The sequence below is a fragment of the Mastigoproctus giganteus genome, chromosome 3, assembly GCF_048544385.1.
Source record: "Mastigoproctus giganteus isolate SK-2022 chromosome 3, ASM4854438v1, whole genome shotgun sequence".
Classification (NCBI taxonomy): Eukaryota; Metazoa; Arthropoda; class Arachnida; order Uropygi; family Thelyphonidae; genus Mastigoproctus; species Mastigoproctus giganteus.
The window spans coordinates 81379158-81403847 of NC_143577.1; the positions used below are offsets into that span (position 1 = coordinate 81379158).

Consider the following 24690-nt stretch of genomic DNA (forward strand, 5'->3'; position numbering starts at 1 on the left):
TGCAAGCTGAAAAAACTCGACATAAATTAAAGATAAAAACCTGCTTTCTCCAACTGAGATCGGTTAACTACAACTCCAAACTCTTATTATATTATTTATCCCAGTGTAATCGCTTATTTAAACATTATGTGCATATCTAAAATATTAATCGACAAGAAAACATGAAAGGGTTTGTTTTTTGTGCATCCATTGCTAGTTCTCATGCTGTTTGATAACTATTTATACATTATATAATCACTCAAGCAGTAATCGTAACATCTCCGCCACCATGCAAATTGTGTTCTTTTGAGGGGAAGGGTCATTAATATGCTGCGACAGTCTCTGAGCTTTCTCATTATGGAGTTGTTTTGGAAGATGTCCTCGCCTTATTCTGATTCAGAATTCCAATAAGGAAAGCATTAATAGGGCTAACGGCTGTTAACATTGATTGTGTATAACAAATACACTGGCTTTCACTGGAGGAGGGGAGAGGGGGAATGGTTTCCCGCAATTCGGAAAAATTTAAAGAGAGTAAAAAATAAAATGTACAAGATATGCTTTTATTGAAAAGCAGTTTAATTATACGCTTACGTTTCAAATAATAAAAATTTTAGATGTATCTTTCTTAAAATATTTCTTTAGACATTGAAAACACATCATTATTCTTCCTTAATTCCAGAAAATTTCTTTGAAATCCATGATCTAACACGTCGAGTTTATGACTTCAATTTAAATCCATTTTAGTCATACCGTTGCATTTTATTTTACATCCCTTTCTTATTTGCATACTGTTTATATAATTCATTTTTATTTCTACTGGAATAGCAAATCGGTTTTTGGTCATCAGTGGACCGAAAATTGCAAAGAGACATTTCCTACCAGTACGAAACTGCCCTTCTTTCCCTCTCACATGTATATCATAAAATAATGCTTATTAAACAAAAGATTAAGACACTCACTACTACTCAACTATTTTTATTGTTTAAAATCATGGATGTATTTTGAAATTCTGATTTCAGGTTATGTAAAAACAGAATTTAAATATCTAAGTGAGTGTAGATTGAGACCATGAAACACGCTGACTCGAAGCATTTGTCATGCGCTCTCGATTTTGTCAGATTTTATAAGTTCGTGGTGATTTATCTATATGAAAAGGACAGCACTTAAATAGCACTAAATTTGATGTAACATTTCCATAAAATATTTAAACTACATTAATATCCACAATACCTATTAAAAAAGCTGTGAAACCTATTTGGACAACTTTTGTTTGCTTCCAGTCCGCGTGTTTGGTGGTCCTAATCTACACACTCAAATATTTAAAATCTGTCTTATAGTCTGATACAAAGCAGTGAATTTACAGTACATAAGGAGGCAGAACCAATGACCCTTTACGGGGTGAGTTTATTTCAATTCACCATCTGCAGGCAAGATGGAAATGAGATCCATTATTAGCCATATGGGGGAAAAAAACACAAGATCCATTAGTTCTCCTTAGACCCACTTATTAATAAATGTTTGTATAAAGAGTGATTCATTCCCCTATGATTCATTCTTCCATGATTTCGTCATCTACCGGTTCTTCTGATTTCTTTTTTCCCTGCGAAACTACGTCACAGCATTGATAATTATCTTTTTTTATAGTTTTCCTTACTCTTAAGTAATTCTATGTGACGACACAATTACTATGCTGATACAGACTACGATTTTTTATTCAAATTCCTTTCTTTCTTGTTTCATTTTAGTGCCAACTTTCTAAATTTATGACGTTATTTATTGCGTTAAATTAACAGTGGTCAGAAAGGCGAGATGCAGACATTGCCTTTGGCTGATTATTTGTTTTTAATCTTTGGAAACACGTTTTGGAAACTGAAAAGATTTTATGCGCATTAATCAAGAAACTTTTACCCCGTTACAGAATGAACTGCTTCTTAATCAACTGATCGATAATTAAGCAACTGCTGTCAAGAAGAATCTTCTCTAAAGAACAATTAGCACCAGGTGCCCTCACTGACAAGCGCTCGTCGTATTTCAGATCCTTCTGGTTAATCCTAAATCTTGCAAACCTGTGAAAAATAATGCGAACGAGATAGATCATTGTTATCATACACTTGTTTTTCAAATTTGAAGGTTATAATCGCATTTTCCTCCATCGAAATTTTATGTTCACTCTTTGTTCCATCACTTAACACAATGAGAAACAGCGCAGCCCTAACAGGATTGCGTGAGAATTACTTGCGATAGACAACGAGTTTATAGAGGGAAGAAGTCGCGTAGGCCATTGAACGTGGCATCGTGGTCCTGTGCTTTGACAAGTGTATAATGGACTCAGTCTCGATATGTAATTGTCAAGCTTTCTGTACATGCCAAAGAAAGAAACGGAAATACCATTTCTCAAGTTCCAACCCGTGAGAAATTTTAATAAAAATAATATAAAAATTACGCCTGCAATTCTGCAAAGAAAAAGGGTTCTCTCTATAAATGCGCCCTTCTGTCTGTGAGGGGGATCAAGCCTCGGTGAACGCAGAGGCCAGGCATTTGGAAAATTCCTGGTGATTATCTCCTCTGTGAATTTTCCACAAAGTAGGTTGAACACTAATAACACTGATTGTTTTCATAGTACTAGCGGCGAGCCAATAATGCCTTGTTTTGGGGAATCATCTCAGTGCGAAAGTGACAGTTCCAAACACTACAATGTGGCAAACACTTCCTTGTTTTCTCTATACATCATTGCAGACAGCATTGCGTACACTTGACCTCTGATGACAACTACTTCTTTTTCGTTAAAAAAAAAAAAAAAAAACTCAATTACAGTTACATAGGATGTGAAAATTATATTTTTCTACGGAACTTCATTTTTCACTTGTTAAGTTTTTAAAAATGATCAAAGAATTTATAATCGATTTTATTATCATGCCTGTACAGTAAAGTCTACTGTTACATGATGCTTCACCACGTTAAAATAAATTTCTGGATTACATCCGAAGCACTAATTCTATACAGAGTGGAATGGTACTTCCTCCTCCACACTTTCCCTTATTTTTACTGATCTACATCCGTTTTTTCATCACCAAAAACAATCTTAACATTGTTATTCATTATCTTTGCTTCAACCACTTTAAGTTTAACCAATTTATGTGAAAGATTAAGCCCGGATTTAATCGTAGTAGCTGCTGTGGAATAGAGCCAAGTTTGGAGGCACCGAATAATTCCATTCCTTCCATGAACTGAGAGTTTTGTTAACAAATGTTTCCTAAATATTATAAATTTTTCATCTGTGATTTCATAACTACCACTGTTTAAAATTTCACAAAAATCTTCATGGTCCCAAGAGGGCAATTCATAAAACATGAATATTGTGTGATGATCGAAAGGAGTCTAAACCTGCAGTTCACACTGGACGCCAAGGGCTGCTCTCAAAAAGGGGTTTGTTTACATCATGGCAACGTGCGACTTAATACGGAAGCAATAACCATTGAAATTATTTGAAAATTTAAATTGAAACTTCTCCCTCACTTATCGCGCAGTCGGTATGTGTCCCCATCTGACGAAATAAAAGATGCGGTGCTCACTTAGCTTCGGTACTACCAATTATGTTCTTTATGGATGACATCAGGAAAATGGCAGTCCAAAGTAAGAAGTGTTTGGAGAAGCCAGAAGATTATGTTGAAAAATAGTGGTACCTTTTGTCTGTTTTTTCTTTTCATAGTTTCCTTAAACGATAAAGTGCCTTTACCTTTAGAACTGCCTTCGAAATAAAACGTGGGAATAATAAAATCACCTTACAGAAATAAAAATGTAATTTATTATGTGGAAAACAATGAGCGCTGCTTAATTTGTTGCCTATTGGCGACAAAGCATTTTAAACTCAACCCTGTGTGCATAATATCACATCGGAAGTCACTGTGATACTGGTATATAGTGATGGATGGGTTGGGTGGTTAAATTTTGGTTTAGGAGACTAAGGGCATGAAATCGTCGTGCCTGTAAATTGCAGGTATTCTACAACTGGTTAGCCTATTTTGCTGGATGCAAAATTGGATAACTGGGAGCACTTTTTATTTTGTGTTTTAAACCAAGTTACCTGCAGTTATCAGCATAAGTTCATCATCATAATTAAAAATATTAATAAAGATTTTTACTAGAAGTCGTTAAGAATATATACACCTGTGAATTATCTGAGTGTGACATGAGGCCAAGTACTCTATTTTGTTACATGTACTGCATACGAACCTTTACTACGTTGTTCTAAAACTATGGATATTGCTACCAAAAGTTTCATTTTAAAATAAAAACTCTATGGGATGGAATTTCCTTTAATTCCTGCATTGATAATGGTTTAACAAAGTAAGCAAGGCGGGAACCTTCCCGGAAATTCTAGTTGGTATCATTTCATAATTATGGAGTGAACCATTCTATTGATAACTTTTAGGCAGGATGAAATGGTATGATTCAGATTTCAATAAGAAATTAAATAAGTTTAGTTTTACTGCATCATATATTACTGTAATAAAATAATGGATATAGTATTGTCTTGTGTAGTCTATTAGAGTAAATCCACGCCATTTCGGACCTGAGTTTATCAGAATTCAGAAATAACCAACTTCCACTGAATCGGACTTCACCCATAGGACTTAATGACTTAACTGGGTCAGTCCAACGGCATTTACCACCAATGAAAATATTTTCACAATAAAGTGGCCAGAGACAGAATTTCCCTCACCGTCAACTTCCACTAGCCCGTCTGGTCAGACAACAGCAGGGGGGTTATCTGAACGTCCGCTGAACGATCTCGTGTTCTTCACACTGAAGAAGCTTCAATCAGCGTTTCCACTGTCACTATACAATACGACAAAATTCCAATCTCCTCTGTTCCACACAACTCTTTAGTTGAATTAAATGCAGTATTACAAATTTAACATTTTTTTGTTTCAGTGCACAGAATATTTTTCATAAAACTCTAGCATCTTCGACAACTGAATGATATTTCTTCCGAGTTCAATGGAAAATCGGATTTAGTGGATAGACGTTGCTCCCATAACAATCCGTTAAAGAAGAGTTTTTACTGTATTCTATTAATAATCTATGCAATTAATGGAAAGTATTTTTGAAATGTTATTTTATTATCTAAATGGTAGCATATAGCTAAGATTATTTTGGGTGGAAATTGCGAAATCTTGTATATCTTAGCTGAGCAAATGTTATTTACGTGATTTATAGATATGCTTTATCACCCTCAGAAGCGTCTAGCCATTGAGGGTAATACAGTCATCGATTAACCTATTTATTATCCCTACATTCGTTGACAGTCTTATATCAAGATATTTTGAAATAAATATGCACAGTTTATATGCACAATTATATGCGCAGTTAATATGCATAACGGTGGAATACCCAATTTTAATGCAACTGTCGAAGATCAGAAGTTAGATTTCGTTCCAGAAGAGGTACACTGTAGTGACGCCATCTGTCGGCACAACCTGTTACGTAATAATTTATTGGAAAGATGCCTGAGTCTCCAATATGCGTGTTCGTTTCATCACACTGCCCTAATTGAGTCATTACTTTTTCTTGACTAATTAAAATGATTTCAATAATCGTAATCCTCGAACGCACTTGACCATTAAGTATTAAGCTATTTTACTACAAAGCAATTCCTACGTTTTCAAATAGGAAAAAGCCAAGCAGTCGTATGTTTCATAAAACATCTGCTCTGTGTGTTATTAAATTTCATTGATTGGTGTTTCTGGACTTCCCAATTACTATAATAATTTTAATTTAATGGAATCGTCATGGTGATAAAACATAACATTTTGAGAATTATAGTGTAACTGCAGATCACACGCGATTTATCAGACACGTCTCTCAAGAAGATTATCTGTTCCCAAAGCAGTACTGGAGGTCCGTTATGAACTTTCACAACAATCATCAATTAGAGTAGGTCGTTGCAGATAATATCCCAACCAGTTTCTAGTAGGGCTGCTTGTCGCATCAATTAAGTGACTGGGAACCGATACGGTAATCCAACAGGAATGCTGCCTGTCTGTTGTTAATAACAGAGTCTGCAGGCGGATAGGAGACGGTGGATCCGCAAAGACATTGCATCTACTAACACTGTTGAAATACTGCGTCGTTTGATGTACAGAAATGCAATTAGTAATTGGGAAATTAATAGTTTTATTAAGAACAATTGCAGAGTAAACATGGGCGAGTTTGTATTTGAAACTGAAACAGATCTTCTTTTTCTTGAACGAACAACATTTTTCTTGCATAAAACTGGAATAACCTGGAAAGAGAATGCGAAAAATAATTATATATATTCAGTAAGATGGGTAGCTGAGCAGACTCAGTGTTCGCGGTAAACTTTTCAATCCTCTTAAAGAGTAATTAACGGCCACAAATGCTAATCTGTTAAAATTCTGGAAATTTTTCTACAGATTGAATAGGCTGCAGACCTTTATAATATGCTAATAGAAACTAGCTTTTATTCTCAACGCCTGAACGGTTGAAATAGTTAAATATTTGAAAATGTAAACCTCTTTTAAATTCCTTCACGAGAGTTCTTTCACACTAGTGGACGAAAAATAATTTTATTTTATATATTTATGAAGCGGAATGAGCACTATACGTATCTAAAATTCCTGGAGAATCTGCATCTGAGACCTCTAGTTATCACCTGCCACAGATGTCATAAAATTGAAGAAAACAATGCGTTAAATGGAGTGGAGAAAAGCATTTTCTAATTTTATTAAGTAATAAAATCATCTCTAAGTGGTGATCTACTACCCTTTTTATCTACTTAACAATCAAAGACGTTAAAAGGTGTACCAAGAGTTGGAAGGTTTCGTTCAACCAAGCAGTACATTTAAGAAGGGGTGGATAAAAACGCAAATAGAACAGTAGCGCCAGACTGCCGCTAGACGCCAGCAAGGGCGGTGTGCCGATACATCATTCAGGACTGTAAACACGAATTCAAAACGCATGACTTGCTTTCACTAATGGGATAGCTTAATTTTGATTGTAGCAATGTAGTGGTAGTTTATTACTGTATATTGACGCAAAAGATTGAAAACCAACGTAGATGGCGTTTCGTTTATGCTCACCTGGTGTACATATATTATTTGGCAGCCATTTTTCTTCTTTTTTAGTACTTCATCGTGAACTGTTAAGTGGAATGTATATGTTCAAAGAGTGCAGCTGTGTTTTTAAAAAAAAATTCACACGTCTATAACGATTTAAACTATTTTATTCAGTTGTATTTACAGGTATCTCTGCATGAATATTAGTGCCAGGAAGCTAACGGTATATCAACCTTGTTTGTAGAAATAACGCTCTGTGAACTAGGCTGCATCAAAATATTGTCTCTCACAGTTCAAAACACACACAATTCTCCATGTTAACATATCAGCGCTACACATGGAGGAACTTTTTTTTTCTGTAACTCTTTCACTCTCAAGGCAATAAACTGCTGGCTGATGATTTAGAATACAAAAATTATTACACTTTTACGTTTTCGAAATCGAAATATCCAAGATAGGAAAGAAAGATACACTTCAAGTTGTTCGCTACTGCATCCTAACGGATGTATCTCATTAACTATGGCTTGTCAGAAGGATGTCTTCCTTCAATTAAGAGCAGCGAAAGCAATGCCAATCTAGTGAGATATGAAGGAAAGAAAATCGACTTTGGATCGTCAAAATAAAATGGTTACATCTTCCTTTCTTTGTTATGACGTGACAATGATAATTCCAGCAATTTACTGCGTTGAGAGTGGAACATTTGATTTCCAGGTACCATGAAAGTATAGTAGCAAATCACCTTGACTCTGTACACTATCATACACTAGTGAGTACATAACCCAGCCAGTAATTGAGCATTTGTTTCAATCCTAAGGAACATTATGCCAGGTACACGGGCGCGGTGGTTAGACCAGGTCATAACAATGAACACATGCAATATCACTTGAAATGCAGCCATGGGCTACAGCAAAGATCGAGTGAGGGGTAACATAAGTAGTTAAACACAATTCAAAAGACATATATTGAGCGGTGGGCTTCGGAGGGAAGCATTTCATCAAAAAACACTTCTACACACTTACAGACAATATTTACATTATAGTGCTAAGGCAGAGCACAGCTCTAAAAACACGTTGGAGGAGATTTTTTTTTTTTTTTTTTTTGCAAATTTTAAACTTTTTTTGAGCATAATATAGGCAATAAATCTTTGTCTATATCTGCTCTAAAATACTGGCTTACGAATAAATAACACATTCAATCACAACGGTGGTTTTTTAAATGATTGGGTATTATGAAAATGCTCACTACAGTTCTACTAATGGTGTTTTGAAACGAAAGTGCGTATACACAGCTACCAAAGTGTAAGCATTGCCAAGGCACATAATTATCACAATTAATAAAAATATATTACTAAGTTATTTCATAAAAAAGTATGGGTCTTTTATAACAATATTATCTAAATACGATTATTTTTGATTAGTTTTAACCACTCCGACTCATTAGATTCCAACACAGTAGCTAGAAACCATGGAAGTGTAAATAAAGGCATTTCTTTGATTGTTCAAGGCGGTATTGCATTCCTTAATAGGAATACTGATCACCGATACACGTGATCGTTGCGAATGTATGAGTGGGCGTGGATGGGTGGACCAAGTTAAAACGCAGAATTTCCCAACGTAAAATCTAAAGCTAATTCGCCAAAGGCATTCTGAGATCAACACCTATGACATCATGAAAGTTCGAAAAAACATAAGGCAGTTTTGTTTTGGACTTTAAAGCACCGTACTATTTCTTGACGCGGATAAATATCCCTCCTCCGAGTCAGCAGTTTCTGTCCGAAGCAGAATCTTTACCCAAGTTCCCATTATAGACCACACCCTTGGATAAAGGTGGGAGAATGCGGCGGGAATAAAGAAAAAAGTTTTGCGTCTGTTCAAATCGCCATTCCTCACTCAGGAGTGGACTCTCAGCAGACCCAGAGGAAAAGTTCCATCGGAGAATTTAAAGTGCCTCTTGTCGTAAAACTTGAGGAGTGCGGGGCTGTAGGGGTGGTTCTCTTTCAGGTGCAGGTAGTGGATCTCTGGTTCGTTGGTTGTGTGACCGCACTCTTCGCATACGTAAACCTTCGCCCGTCGTTCTTTGTAGGCGTATGCGTGTTGAATGCCGTGTACCTTCAGGGTGTGGGACTCCAGAGAACAACGTTGGGTGAACGACTTTTCACACAGGTTGCACTTGTACGGCCTTACCCCTGAAATAGTGAAAATCGAATCATTAGAAAACGCAAGCAAATAACAAAAACATTTTAATACAACACATAGAGATACAGAGCTGTAAATAAGATGTGCGTGTTTGATATTCTACGAGTTCCATAACGATGAAACGAAGCCTTGCTGTTTGTTTGCTACTGGTAATAATAATCAAAATGGTGGAATGTCTGCACGTTACCACTATCGCTAATAATACCAGTCTGCTGTTAAAATATAAATACTCGTCGAAGGATTAAGTTTTCAAAAATTCCTCAAATAGAGGTAACTTGCATTTAATTTGTCAATTAATGAAACATTTCGGATTTTGGTATCCGCTCCAAGTCAATATTACAAAACACGTAAGAAATTAGAGTTCACACTATACAAATTTAAATAAAGATCTGTATTTTATGAATAAAGATTATTTAATTTTAATTTTATTTAACTGAATGAAGAGAGAGTTTGTTAACGATCCGAAATGATTGTAAATAAACTGGAAATTATAATATGGAAATAAATAATCCGTATTGTTATTGGAAGTAATATCAACATTGTTTTAAAAAATTGGTTCACTGACATGGCAAATTCTGCCATCCTCTCATAGATTGATGTAATTCTGAATTTAACTGAAAGATGTGCCCCATATTTTATTTAAAATTATCTGGGTGTAATACAATGGGAGATGGACATTAAGAGGTAACTTTGAAAAGTTTATGAAAATCAAAAAATTAAATTAGTTTATTGATCAGACAGGGTAAAAATTTACATTCTTGCAATATACGGATTCAAAAGTTCAAATTGAGTGGCGACGAATTGTCATATAGAATGCAATCATTGGACCACAGGAACTTTTCTTTCTTACAAAGAGAAAGAGAGAATTTCTTGCGTGCTGTGTGGTCGATTTTATGTTTTGCTGGACGAAAATCCCGAGTTTCCGGGATAAAAACCATTCTACTGTCGTCTGAGACCGACTAACTCAGCCACGTTGTGAAAAAGACCCATAAAAATTCCTCTAGTCATCGACGGGACTGGAACTCAGGTCTTTTCCACCCGGTGGGAGAAGGACGACGATTCTACCAACTCTGCTACCCACGAGGGCGAGTGATTATACTGGGTGTGAAATAAGTCGTTATTTTTCAGTCTTCTATATGGAACACACATAGTAAAAGTTCTCATTTTATTATTTTTGTACTTCTTCTGTATGATAGAAGTCATTAAATGAAGATTCCATGAAAAAAAACTATTTAACTTTACAAGAAAAATCTTCGTTTAGATCAGTGATTTTTGAACATTTTTTCCCCTCTCAAGATATCTTTATAAACCTCCAATTTGAAATTGTGCCTATGAGTTTACGGGAGCAATGCTTTTAAGTCGACCATCCTCATGCCCTTACACCAGATCCCGCACCCCTGATTTAGATAATTAAGGAAAGGGATGTTTGAATAATTCCCGACATAGGACCAAAACCGGCAGGAATACATCATAAATGATAGGAACGAAAAGTGTCAAGAAGATTCCGCAAAAGAAAACAACGAAGATGGAAGTATTTCGAACATCAGCCACACAATTCATTGCACTGACCATAAGTTCATTTTGAAATGACAATTAGCAAATCACAAGGTCGATCATTCGATAACGCTCGAATATATCTAGCTAAACATGTCGGCTCATGCTCAGTCTTTATGCTACATTTTCTACAGCAACTATTAGAAATGCCATTAGCTTTCAGTGATGAAGTTAATTAATGACAAGATAGAATCAAGAACCAAACCGCCGAAACTATTACCATGAAATTTAATAAAGTAATGCAGTCCAGCGAAAGAGTTACTAATAATCAAATTAAATTAAAATTTAAGCATTATACACAAAGGTGTTACTACATTTAATACTTTAACTGTTCGTTATCTTTTATTGATTATTTATTTTCAATATTCATTGCGCAGTTTTTACAAACTAAACTATTTCCTATAATGAAGTGATAAGTCAATATTAGTGAAGGCTTAAGAGTTACCGTATAAGGTTTTTTTTTTTTTTAAATAAGAAAACCGTTCCTTTCACTCGTTACAGAATTTTTCCTATTTTTATCAGGCAGGATGCAATCGAGTAAAGTACTGAAAAGATGAATCCGAACTATACCATTACCAGAAATAGACAAAGCATCTTTTGAAAATTTCAGACCGAGATGCTAAGATTAATATTGACATTTTGTAAAATTGAGTGACTTGCAGCATAAAAATAAAACAAAGAAATGATAAAGAAACTTTCACTTGGGAATCGAAGATTCACTTCTCAAATCCAAATTTGCTCTTCATCATGGAAATCTTAATGTCATGCGAAATCGTCACCAACATCGTATGAACATCGTTGAACGCATTGAGACCACGGTGAGAAAATATCTTCACAAACACTTCCTATTTGATTCTGCATTACGGCAGGAACTTGGCAGTTATTATTCATACAGGAGATATCACAAGGCATTGGTTCTGGATCTCGAAAGACATGCCGACTAGGTTGTGGCACATCAAAATAAATTAAAAACAGAAAACGGCCTCAGTTGAAGAATGGAACCAAACGTTTTATTATAAGGGAATTGTGGAATGGTTGGGACTTTGCTTTTCTCAAAAAGAGGTCGACAGAAATAGACAATGGAGGAACACTGCCGTGTGGAATATGGTTTATAATTATGGCCTTTTAATTCTGTATACCGAGGAACTGCAAAGAATGAAAAGACTATGATTGGAAACCATAGTAAGTAAATGTTGAGTACCAGGGAAAGCCGACCGAGCTAGCCGAGTGGGTAAAGTACCTGCCCGGCAACCCAAAGGTCGCGGGTTCGATTCCCGCCTCGGGCTTGGATCAAAGTACTGCAAAAACCTTGGGAGGTGCAATATGGCCACAGAAGCCGATGCGCCAACAACTACCAAATCAAAAAAAAAAAAAAAAAAACCAGGGAAAGGCAGAGAGAAATACTGAAAATTTTATGATTAGAATTCATGCAGGGTGTGGAGAAAGTGATTTGCACAAGAGATGGAAAATTAATAACAGTTTATGATATTATAAACAAAAAGAGACCAAAGAAGAGGGAAAATTCCGAAACCATGGCAAGTCCACAGCTTCGTTGGTGAAAGCCAATTCGATTTCGAAAACACATGAATTTAATTAATTTGATTTGAATTCGCTCTAATTTATGAGACAGTTATTGCTGTTTTGGCGACTATTTATATCAACGTATGTCAAAAACCCGAAGTATAAGCTGACTGTAGAGAAGAATTATAACTGTGTCACTCTTAAAAGTCGAGGAAGAACACTTAAACAGAGAAGTTTTGAAGCCTGAGACGTTATGAGATCGATGTGGCAAGAGAGATGAAGGTCAGTTTCGGAATACGACACTTAAGTTCTTGACATTTTTCACTTTGATTAAGAATGAGGCGTATAAATTACTTTAATAGAAATTAGGGCAGTGTTAACAGAAAGAAATTAAAATTTGCCTACCATTCAGCTCTTCAGCCTATCATTAACCTTGACTTCTAGGAAACAATCGATTTATAAATTAAAACTGCCGTGCATGGTAAAAAATTACCTTGTATTATAGAGAGAAAAACAGAGGATTGAGGCAAAAAAAAAACAATTTCAAACTTTTCACTTATGTGTGTAATAATGTCGAGGTGACCAGAAGATGCTTAGATAAGATTAAAGATTAATAATGGTTGGGTGTGCTCTGTTTTATGTACCACTCGTTCTTCTTAAGTGTTATGTAAAGTACTACTCTGATACCTCTTAAGTGTTATGCCCTAATTGTCTTGTGCTAAAACAAAGGCAAGCCATTAACTAGAAAAACAGGTTAATGTTATGCAGTCTGTATTTGTTCTGGTCTTTTATTTTGAAATTGAAAAAAAATTGTAGTTTTAGAAATCTAAAATGCAATATGAAGGCTCCATTAATAAAAGCTCAAAGTTCCCTGCAATCAGTACATTTTAGGTGTTATTAAGCGCCAAAGAAAATAAGGCTTTGAGGCGTCAGTATATTGTGCGTGTTCTTTGATCGCTTTACTGGGCGACAACTCAAAATTCTGGGAAATAAATAAACATAAAACCTTCGCTTGAGGCTGACTAACTCAGCCACATTGTTAAAAAAAAGTTCATAAAACTTGCTCGCGTCATTGACGGGATTCGAACTCCAACCTTTTACAGCGGTTGTGGGAGGGCGGTGTGGAAAATCTCACTAACATTTACTAGTAATTTGTGAATAAGCAATAATTTAGTGAATATATAATAAGCAATAATTTAGACAGAAGCACTCATTTAATACTTTTAATAATCAAAAAATAATAAATTATAATATTACAAATAGTAAAAGGTGACGCTAATCACAAAACTCTGAGCTTACAAATACTGTATCTCGTTATTAAATCATATTGTCAACTGAAATGCTGAAACAGGAAATTTCTTATTAATTATGTACTAAACATGGTGAAATACAAAACTAAAGCAGACTTGGCTGAGGTTCGTGAAAAAAATGCACTGTTAAGTCTCACATTAGTAATGTTTAATGTACCGTTTTTTTTTTAAAATGCAGGAGAGTTCGGTGTAAATTAATTTTTTTTTCCTTTACTTATAAAATGAAGGGAATCTGTTATGAAATCATGACGAATTTAATTAAATGTCACAGTGTAAAGTGTAAAGAGATCGGAAATTTGTGAATTGCTTGAATATTAGTTCTAACCGTAACATTGAAATACTCACCTGTGTGCGTTCTGGTATGCCTCTTGAGATCAAAGGTGTCGTTGAAACCCTTCCCGCAGAAGGTACACAGATAGCGTTTCATGTCACTGTGACACTTCATGTGTCGGTTCAAGAGTCGCTGTAGACCAAAGGATTTGCCACACACCTTGCAGTTTAACCTAAAAGTATAATGCAATTTACTGAAATTCAATCATTAGGATAAGTTTATCTGTTAACATTATTATTATTATTATTATTATTATTATTATTATTATTATTATTATTGTGCAAAGAAGCCTGAGGCTTATGTTGCACCAGCAAAAAACAAAAAAAAAAAAAAAAAATCTGAATTACCCCAAGAGAGAAAACAAGAGTCAGAAGTAGAAGAATCACCAAGAGAAGAGTGAATAACTCAGGACCCTGGGTGTGCCAAGCCCTTAGCTGGATATCATCATTCTTCTCTTTCTTGGTGATTCCCTTCTACTTCTGACTCTTGTTTTCTCTCTTGGGGTAATTCAGAATTTTTTTTTTTTCCAATTTCCAAAATTATTTCCAATTTATTTGTGAGTTAATTTCAGCATTATATTTTGGTTAAATTGAGTTTGACAAAATTAAGAAATATTCTACATAAACTCTCAATAACACTATCGGACAAATACACAGGAATTTGTTCTGTGGTTGATCTAATGAAAACTGCAAGCATGCACGATTTTCTTTTAATCTCGAACTGCAGTGCACAAACTGCAATAATATCTGCACCAGAATGCCATTATAAAATGTTTTATTTATATTTTGTCCGTCTGAGCTTTCCGAAGCAGTACATCTTGTCAGAAACAAGAAATACGTAAAACTGTGCATCGAGTATCTACAACCTTCCAAACGTATACCGATTTACGATGACACAGCTAGGCCGTCCAAAGCCAACGGACTGTAAGTTCAAGGTCATCAGAAAGTAAGAGTCCCAGTAAAGGTCAAAAGAAATGCGGAACAGTTAGACATACAAATTCGAAGGTCCCTCTTTTCTTCTGCAGATAATAGACGGGGAAAATAGTTCGTTTTCGTACTGAACGAAAAGCAGAGCAGAGCAACTCTCCCCCTTTCTCAAGACCATGGGAAATAATGATGGCCCATAAGGCACAGAAACTCTTTGGCCTGTTTCTCGCCGGTGACAAAGGAAAGAAAATCCAGTGACCCAAGCAAACAGAAAAGGTAATGGAAAACTTGGAAACTTACAAAGAGGAAATGGAGAAGACACCCCACACTGTGGGGAGATTCTAAGATATGGTCAAGATCCTGTTTTCGAGAATAATTCCAAAATTACGAATTATCAGGCAAATCTAAATAAGCAGTCATCTGTTTATTGTACATTGATTACAGATGCTAATCTTTGCCTGCTTTCGTTCAGCAAATCGGTTTTCATTTGTATAAAAAAGACAGGTAAGACGTAAAATAGTTTTTTAATGGTTTTCAGCAAATCTAGTGAAATTACAAAAGTCGATCCTGCCAAAAAAAAAAAGGCACCCTTCCCAACTGAAAAATGCTTATAAAAGTCGATGAAATATCAGAATATTGTATTAAACTTCGTGTAAGACCTGGTGAAAATAACACGTTTAAAATGAAATAAACTCTGACTCAGGTAACAATTTAATTCCTTTAAAAAAGTATGTATCAGAAATGAATGATTTTTAGACATGAAAGGATAAGGAACACTCGGATTATCTGCGTGTCCTAACACATCTGTAATGTATGCCACAGTAAATAGCATTATACGTATTTCTCTTTTTTTTTTAAATCTGGATTATTTAGAATTTGCGCCAAGACAGCTAGGGCCACGGGGCATCAATATGTTATATAAATTTTTGCAATATTTCTGCGGGTATTATATGGTAGGTTCACCCGCTTTATGGGAAGAAAACCCGAATATCCGACAGAAAAATCATCCAGTACTTGCGAGACCCACCAACTCAGTCTCCACATAAGAAATGCTCATAAAAGGTTTCTCTTGTGCAAAAGGGAAGTATTTGTTAACTTTGAATCTCTTTAGTGAATCTCTTTTTAGGAGAGTGAATTCGAACACATTTTTTTCACACAATGTGAAAGATCAACTATACTATCCACTGCTCTACTGGCCAGAGCATTTCTCTTCGGGGGAAGGTACTGCTTACTTCTAGTAGAATGCTGGGACAAGTTGTAGAGGTAATCTCACACTCTTTTGTCCTTTTTCATAACAAATTTTGGTTTGGTACGGTCAATGTAGCAGAAAATAGTAAGGTAAGCAATTGCTGCTATACGTAGTTATATAGAAAATACACGAGGTTTTATTATCCTAAATTTTCTAAGTATTTGTTCAGATTGCGAGCAAGTACCGAAGAAAAACTAACTTGTCTGAGAAGGGGAATTGTAAAACAATGTAAAAACAATAAATACACTGGATTTAAAAGTTTTATAAATATACGACTGTATTATTGATACCAATATATAGTCAGGGGCGTCAAGAGCTAGCAATGGTCCCCCTCGGGCAAACAACCTCACCGAGATGGTTCGCCTTTTTCCGTGGGGTCCCGGACTTCAATTCCGAACATCCCCCCCCCCATTTCACAATGTCTGGAAGTTGACCAGCGTGCTTCTCCCACCCTCTCGAAGCTCCTGCGCATAATCCATCATTTTACAAAATCGCCCATGAGAAAAAGATAAACAGTCTGAATGAAGGCCTGCGATAAAAAGATTTAATAAAACCTGTTCTCAGTGATACAAGGAAATATTGGCAGTCATAAAAATTAATAACATCAAGTTTTTTCCTATTGAAAGTTTAATTTTTTTGTTTCTTAATATATGAAGTTTCTTATATATTTGAAATATATTTTGTTTCTTAATATCCTCTGTGTATAGTGCATAAAATGTCCAAATGTAACTGAGCTAATTTCACATTTCTCCTTGCATTTCTAGTGTGATGTTGCTGGTAGAAACTCGAATTTAGTGTTGTACTCAAAGTTTTCAACTTTACTGATGAAGAAATTCTCACTTATCTTGTCTTTAAAATTCTAGATCCGACGAAATTCCAGTGAGTGGAATTCTGAGATTCCCAAGAGGCCAATGAAATGAAATGAAAAGAGATTCTACAATTGTTAGTGGGTGAATATGGGTACTGCTGTCGTTCTCAATCCCAACACAGTAGCAACTTACTTTTCAAGCAAGATGGGACTATCCTTTAATAAGAGCTTTACTTAAACCCTGCATACTTAACACCTGCATTGGCAGGGGGGAAACCAATCATAGTTTTCAGGTATTATCACATCGGATTTTTCTGAATTGTTTCAAAGGCAATTCAGGCATGTAAAGTTGAAAACCCCGATTATTTATGAAAACAAATTTGAGTTTCTGCGAGTACCATTACGCTAATAAATGCTAGTAAAAGTTTGAGACAAATTTACTGCTTGGATATTCAGGTGCTACACATAGAACATATGTTAAAGCGGTGATTAGATTAAAATATCGAGAGAAAATTTCATGATGTAACTTTTTCAGAAATTATATTTTTATCATCTGCAAAAAAAATGGACAAACCGCCGGACTTTTGTGATCCGCTAATTGTATTGCATGAGGAGATAGATCTAGAAATGCAGCGCTTAAACCGTAAAACCCAATCTAGCATGCTTTGAGTAGCTGGATTAGTCAGTTATCTATAAAACGTTTATATATTTTTATATAGATTTGGTAAAGCTTCCCATCAACCATCAGGAATGGAGAGGGAGATCCCCCCAATTCTAACTGCAGTATATTCCCACGTATAAGTCGAAAATCGTCGAAAATTTTAAGGTCGCTTTATATACGCCAAATATAAAAGTCTAAACTTGAATTAAAGGCACGTATTGGAATTAAAAAGACATGAATTAATATCAATATATTTACAATTTCCTGCACATATATATATATATATATATATATTTACATAAATACAAATTGTTGCTCATATTTTAAAACCCAAGAATTTGTTCATCTTCTTCAGAAGGCGAAAACGTTATACTGAATTCGTTGGGAATTATGTTTTCAGATATACTTTTATATCTGAAATTTTATAATCCCCCAGATAAGCACCTTTCTTCAATACATTGGTTGTGAGCTAAATACCGAAAAATCTGCCCAGATGACGTTTACCAAGAGGAGAAGAATAAATCCAATGCACGTCTATATAAATGGACATCAAATTAAACTTATCAGCTCTCACAAGGTTAGGTCTGGAATTCGAAGCTGTATTTTCTGGAGCACTTCAAGGAAGCAAGAAACAAATTCTTCGCAGCCCTTTGGTCAGCTCGAAAGGAACTTGTGGGTTACATCAATAGTAAGCTGATAACTGGGTTTGTCCGAACTTGTGTGGTACCGGTGGCATTCTACGTATCGGAAATCTGGTCCTCTGTCCCTCCAACCTACCTGCCGCAGTCCTTGGGGATTGAGTATTGGCTTTTTCGATCCCTCAATAGGACTTCAGGACATTCCCTTACTATCTCTAGGGGTATACTACATTCTCTGCATGGAATGATCCCTTGGAAACAAATCATCGCCACTCGCACATAATTACCCTCTCCAAACTATCCAAACTTATTTCCGTTAGACTGGATGCTCCTAACGTCGATAGCCTTATCATCCTGCCCACGAAGAACACCAGAATAACTAACCGGCAAGCATCTTTGTTCAGACCTGCCCTCAACCAAATCAGCTCAATCAGCCATATGTTCCCAGCAAATACGATTGGACTCCTCAACGACCTAAATATCGACCCTGAGATGATTTGCGTGGAGAAAGCCTACAGATCAAAAGTTTTGCTGATACCTACACAATCTTGCAATTTTAGATCTTTGATATCACCATCGCTTTACGTGGCCACTATGTTATAGGATGACATGCGCACCTTCTCCTGTTCCGGAGAGCATGCAGCATCTTGCTGGCATCCCCGCACTCTTCTTCGACAGATGCTGAATGTATTGAGAGTATGTATTTAGAGTATAATGTTGAACACAATCTGTCTTAATTTCTGTAATTAATTATTGACTTGATCTCTGTATATTTTATTTTATCCAATATAGATATTGTATTAATTTTTATACTTGTGTTTACCCTCTTAGCATTTGATTACTGTTTAGGGGTGGATGAAACTTTCCTTTACCTGATTAAATAAACAAATAAATAAGAGAAGTCACGTCATGACCTATATCTATAGATTTCGAGTTCATGGTCGCCTACATCGGATGTACTATATACTTACCGCTTTCGTTACAATTTACTGCGCAGTGAAATAAAATCTCGCAATATAATTTATTTAAAAATAAATAGCAGAAATAATGGAAAAAAAAAAAAAAAACAGACAGTGGTTATTAATGTAGATGTTACTATAATACGCTACGCGAAATCCTAAAGAGGACTGTAAAAAAGGGGTTCGACTTATTCGGCAAATAAATAATTTTCAAAGCAAAACTGGAGGTCGAGTACGCCGGAACATGCTAAAATTTTCTGGATAAAAGGTGAGCAATTTTTATCTTACCGTAATATAATAACTTCTGTAGACAATTAGTATGAAGCTTGTAATAGCTCTATTTTTCATAAATTCAACAACAGATTTTTTTACGGTCTGCTAATCATTTTTCTTTGTTTCTTTTTGTTTATGATTATAAAGTACAATACATCTCAGAGATAAAATTGTCCTTTACAAGCGCCATTCTTTGACTCAGTTGTTTGTTTGGCTTGTTTCACTAGAAGGGCAGTTTATGAAAACCTTAGCATAAACCATAATTATTTATTAGAGTGAGTGATAAGGTAGCTTATCATTTGAAAGGTGGGGATACATCACCTCCCCAGCTCTCTAATCATAAGGGCCTCTTCATAATCCATATAGTGTCCTCCTCGGACATTCTCGGTCTTCGTGGCAGGATACTATCTATATCAATTTTAAAAAATTCCAATTCGAATCTTGTCTGTGACGTGAGGAATGCATTACGACTTTTTTTTTTAAATGGAGCTGAGTCAGTCAGCTTCAAGCTGAAGTGCAAAGTTTTTCCCGGATATTCTCGCCACATAAACAGACAACCGGCCTTGGAACACAAGCAATTTATAGGCATTTCACTATAACGCCCTTTTCCTCGCGGTCTAATTGTGTCCGTGACAATCTCCTTCATTCCACCCTGACATATCTATTAACAGAAGGTACGTACCGCGTTTTCTTTTTCTTTTGTGATATATCGTAGACTCGAGTAAGTAGCGTCTTCAATTTCATTACTTCCAGATACTTCGGTTGATTACGCGGCGAAAATATTCGAGAAAAACAAAGTATAACTTGAATTACAAAGTTTTAGTCTAGAATCCGGTCTAAAATTCAGAGAAATTCCGGAAACTGTCTTGAAAGAGAGCCCGAGCGATTTTAATTGAACTTCATATACGTATCAGAATTTCGATTAAATTATATGCAAATATATTTTTCAATACTTACCTGTTGCTTTCTTCCGCACTCACTGGAATGACATCTTGATGCTGCCCGACAGGTGTAGGTGTCTCGGGGCTCTGAGGAGAGTGTCTCTGTGCCCTTTGCAGCAGAGGATTTTTGATTCCATGGCCACCATTAACGAACTCCAAAGGGGTGTCGGTTGGCAGTCCAAGCTGTACCGGTAATAAAGAAACAAGAAAATGTATATGGAAATTGCATTTTACAGCAAGTGATTGGGTTACAGTACTTGACCAACAAAAAAAAGTTTGGTCTTTTAAGCAAGAGGAATGCAGCAAACATTAAATTCTTAATCCTAAATAACTGTATTTCATTATGGTTCGGTTTATCAAAATACAAACTCTCTCTCTCACTCTCTCTCTCTCTCTCTCGTTCCAGAAATTTCTGGAATACATCTTTATCCTTACCGAGTATAACGTTCAACGTAGCAAACACTTCCATCCCAAAATATTTATGATAGCAAAAATGGGATGTGGACCATTAGAAAATCTTCACTTCAGGTGAGGAATGTATATTGTGGAGAGTATCATCATTATATTTTTTATTCAAAATGTTTTATGAAAAATTGCATTGGTTTTCCATTGCAATTCATTGTGAGAGACATTGATGATCTGAAATGTGAATTTTATACTTATAAAAACAGATGCTTTTACTGCATTCCAGTAAGTGAATATAAACGCAGAGGGGTCTTTAAATGCAGTATAATTTTCTAATAACAAAAATTTCTGGAAAAAATAAAATCCACGAATCTATTAAACAATATAAAACAAAATCTCTTAATTACAAAAAAAAACAATAATCCGATATCAATCCAATATCACGCCATAGCAGTGCATTATATTTGAAAAAAAAAAAAAAAAGTCTCCACACACTCATATCTTATTTATTATACTGAAACTTCCCTCCGGTGACTGCGCAACATGATCGCATAAAAAAATAAAATAAAACGTGGTTGCCCTGTTGCTGATTGCAAGGTGAAATATCGCCAGAAGAAAGATTCTTGGGCTACTCTAGAAACACTCCTTTAAACAAGATAAAAGATTATTCATTTCCAAAGAGTTTACAAACTTCCAGTCTTTAATCAGTCAGCTAAAATTACTTAGAAAAAAAATTCTCCCTTATCGAAGATCGCCACTTAGTGCAGTAGCACCTGGTGTCAGAGAAAGGGTTAGGAATTAATAATCACGGTCAGTCTTCATCTTCCCCCGTCCCTTAGCACGCATTACGACAGTTTATAGTGTCGCGTGCCATCCGCGAGATCACCCAACCGAATACAGAGCCCCGACATAGGTCACTGACACTAGATGCTGCAGGGTCGCTAATGACAACACAGTGTGAACACCTGGTCACGCACTGACGACATTCTGCCGTAATCACGCAGGCATGAGCGGCATCCTTATATCTTAACAACAGTACTTTAGCCAATCTTTCTTCTATTAAACTGTGTTTTTCTTATGCTTCGCTTCTGAAGATATAATGGCAAAATGAAAGACGCCATCAAGCTGTTCTACTCATACAATCAACAGTTATTGGAACTTCAGTAAAGCTAACTGTTAGTGAAATTTAGATACGTGCAGCATTAATACAACGATGGTGTAGTTAAATTAACTTTAATAAAGTTGCATAAAAGTATCTAGAACAACACAGAATTAGAAGGCCAAATTCTTACCCTTTGTTGAAGAAGAGCCAATCTAACCGGTAGGGATGGAACCAAAGAAAGCCTCTCTGTCATTCTGTCATCACACAACTGATCTGGTGTCATTGGGCGACTGCTATCACTGTCATGTGGGGACGGAGGTCTGGACTCGAAGTGGTAAGGATCAACCGTGCTAGAGACTTCATCTTCTGAAGGTGGACGGATCGGCCGTGGCAGATGGTAGTCTAGTGGTCGATCTTGTGTGGCCAAACTCTGAATTACTGGAACAGCCAGATATTGAGGGGGATTTGGAGAAGAGGGCCGATGAAAAGGGACTGGGGAAGTAGATAGCCTATAATCTTTCGGTGACATGGAGTCGGAACTATAATAGATGGGGTAGTGAGAAGAGGAATTGTCGTAGTGAACATCTTTCGGTGGGGATGTTAGAGATCGGTGGGGTGATACCGGTGGAGTTTGATTATTTTCTTGCCTTCTATTATCAGGATTCGATCCGTTCCACGTTTCCACCCACCTTTCCGACGGAGATACATCTGAAAAAAAAAAAATATATATATATATATATATATGGTATATAACAATTTAACAATTAATTTTTCCAATGCAGTTATGTTGATTTTTTTATAACTGCGCATTATTTTCTTACCTTAACTGCACAAAAGATTAACAATAGGTAATCTTATATCAGTTTCCTAAATGAAAAGGATTAACTTTTTTATTTAGGAACTTTCAACTGGATAATTGCAAAGAAATATAGAATTATTTCAATTTGCCTCATGAACATCGCTGTACACTTCATTATAGGAAACAATCTGAGCGCAGGCTGAGGAACATGATGGCTTTTGTTTTTGTGTCCAGAGCAAAAATTTGTGAAAGTGGAATTTAATAAAGTTATATAAGTTAATAATGGGTATATTCAAGTTAATTAATACTTATGTACGAATAATTATTTGTTACATAATGCTCTGTTTTTACTACAGATTTCGCTGAAAGGTGCAGAAAAGCCGGTTGATTTTTTTCAGTTAAGTTGAGGCATGCGAAGCCACTTAAGACGAATTGCCAATATAATGTGTAATTACAAAAACCGTAATTAAAAATCACAAAAATTTAAATATTTACGTTTTGAAAACATAATTTAAGCATTATGTGCATACAGTTTAAAGATAATGCTTTAACCAAATTGAACAGTTGTATGTGAATACGAAATACAGTATCAGATGATTTCGATGGTAATGTACATCCATAACTGAAACTTCTGTTTGCCTATTTTAAATGTAAGATCTTGGCACTGTTAACTTTTGGATGAAACAGCTTATTGCACCTGCTTCATTAAAAGAAACGAGTAACAGACTCGCATTAAAAGCCATCAAAATCACACTTGAGACCCAACTAACTTGATCATAGTGTGCAAAAAGATCATGGTAACGCTCCTGTCCCGAAAGGAATCGAATCCAAACCTTCATAGTGTGAAGGACAGTAGCAGCTACCGAGAGAGAAAGAGAGGGAAAGAAAGTAGGTCTTAATAAATGCAATGGAGGCACGCAAATGAGTAGCAATCACTTAACATTTAAAGTGGGCAGGTGCATATCGGCAGACAGCACCTACTGACCTGGTGTCCTATAGCGGCAGGTGCTAGCACCAGCCGACTCCACACAGGATAAGAGAGAAAGTAGACCAGAAAATCAGAGCTCCTCCTCATACACATTCTTGAGACCATCTGCTATATTTTTGGGGTTTTTTTTGACTACATAAGTGCATGTAAATATGGTGTCAAAGACCTACTAATTTGGCAGCTGCACGTAACTGCCGAAGGGATAGTAAGGAGGGGGTACGAAAGTGATAGTTTCAAGGCCAGGTTCGTGTTTTTATGCTTACTTTCATTCGTAGCATGGCTACCACAATAGATTAAAAAAATTCAAGGCCATAGAAACAGAAATCATAAATAAAAACGCTCCAACCGTTGTCTGTAGCAACTGAAGCTTGAGAAGTCCATGGATGGCTTATAGTACAGATGTTGCTGTAATAAATGGCTGTATCGTAATTATAATTAAACGAGCACATATCATTTAATTACAGCATGAATCTAAAAGAGATGCTGGGTATTTTGATGCTTTTCATTAGATTAGAGTAACTAAAATCCACGTATATTTGAGATGCATTAGATTTAAGAATGGATTAGGCTGGTCTCTCTTTCTAAGCGATTTATTACTTTTTTTTTGCCTTGATACTTTCCATTCAAATCATTTCTATCGAAAACGTTATATTGACATTATTTACTCTCACTTTATTACAATCCTTATACATTAGCTAAAAGAAGCAAATAGACTAAGTAGGTAAACAACTTAAGAGATAATAATTAACTTTATTTTCTTTTCAACACCAAATTTATCTTAATGTGAATTAGAAATAATTGTACCGTACCGTATTATCGAACCAGACATGGAGGTCACCACCAGGATTATGTTCTGTTCCCACAGTGAAATTTTTAATGAGTTGAATTGCATGTTACCTGGCTAACTGCCAAATTCGATTCCCAGCAATTTGTGGTGTCCCTATGTAAAAGTGCGATAGCGCGGAAGAGTGA

General features: G+C 35.8%; 1 protein-coding gene across 1 annotated transcript in view; it reads right to left on the bottom strand.

Moving 5' to 3' along the window:
• Nucleotides 1-8428: 8428 nt before the first annotated feature.
• LOC150088114 (uncharacterized) overlaps nt 8429-24690 on the bottom strand; it is a 30302-nt gene continuing 14040 nt past the window's right edge. Inside the window, exons 2-5 of the mRNA XM_090369341.1 lie at nt 22122-22639; nt 20441-20607; nt 13984-14141; nt 8429-9243 (exon numbers count right to left, since the gene is read on the bottom strand). Coding sequence (XP_090225467.1) covers nt 8948-9243; nt 13984-14141; nt 20441-20607; nt 22122-22639 — 1139 coding nt within the window. The 3' untranslated portion in view covers nt 8429-8947. The remainder of the gene's footprint in view (nt 9244-13983; nt 14142-20440; nt 20608-22121; nt 22640-24690) is intronic.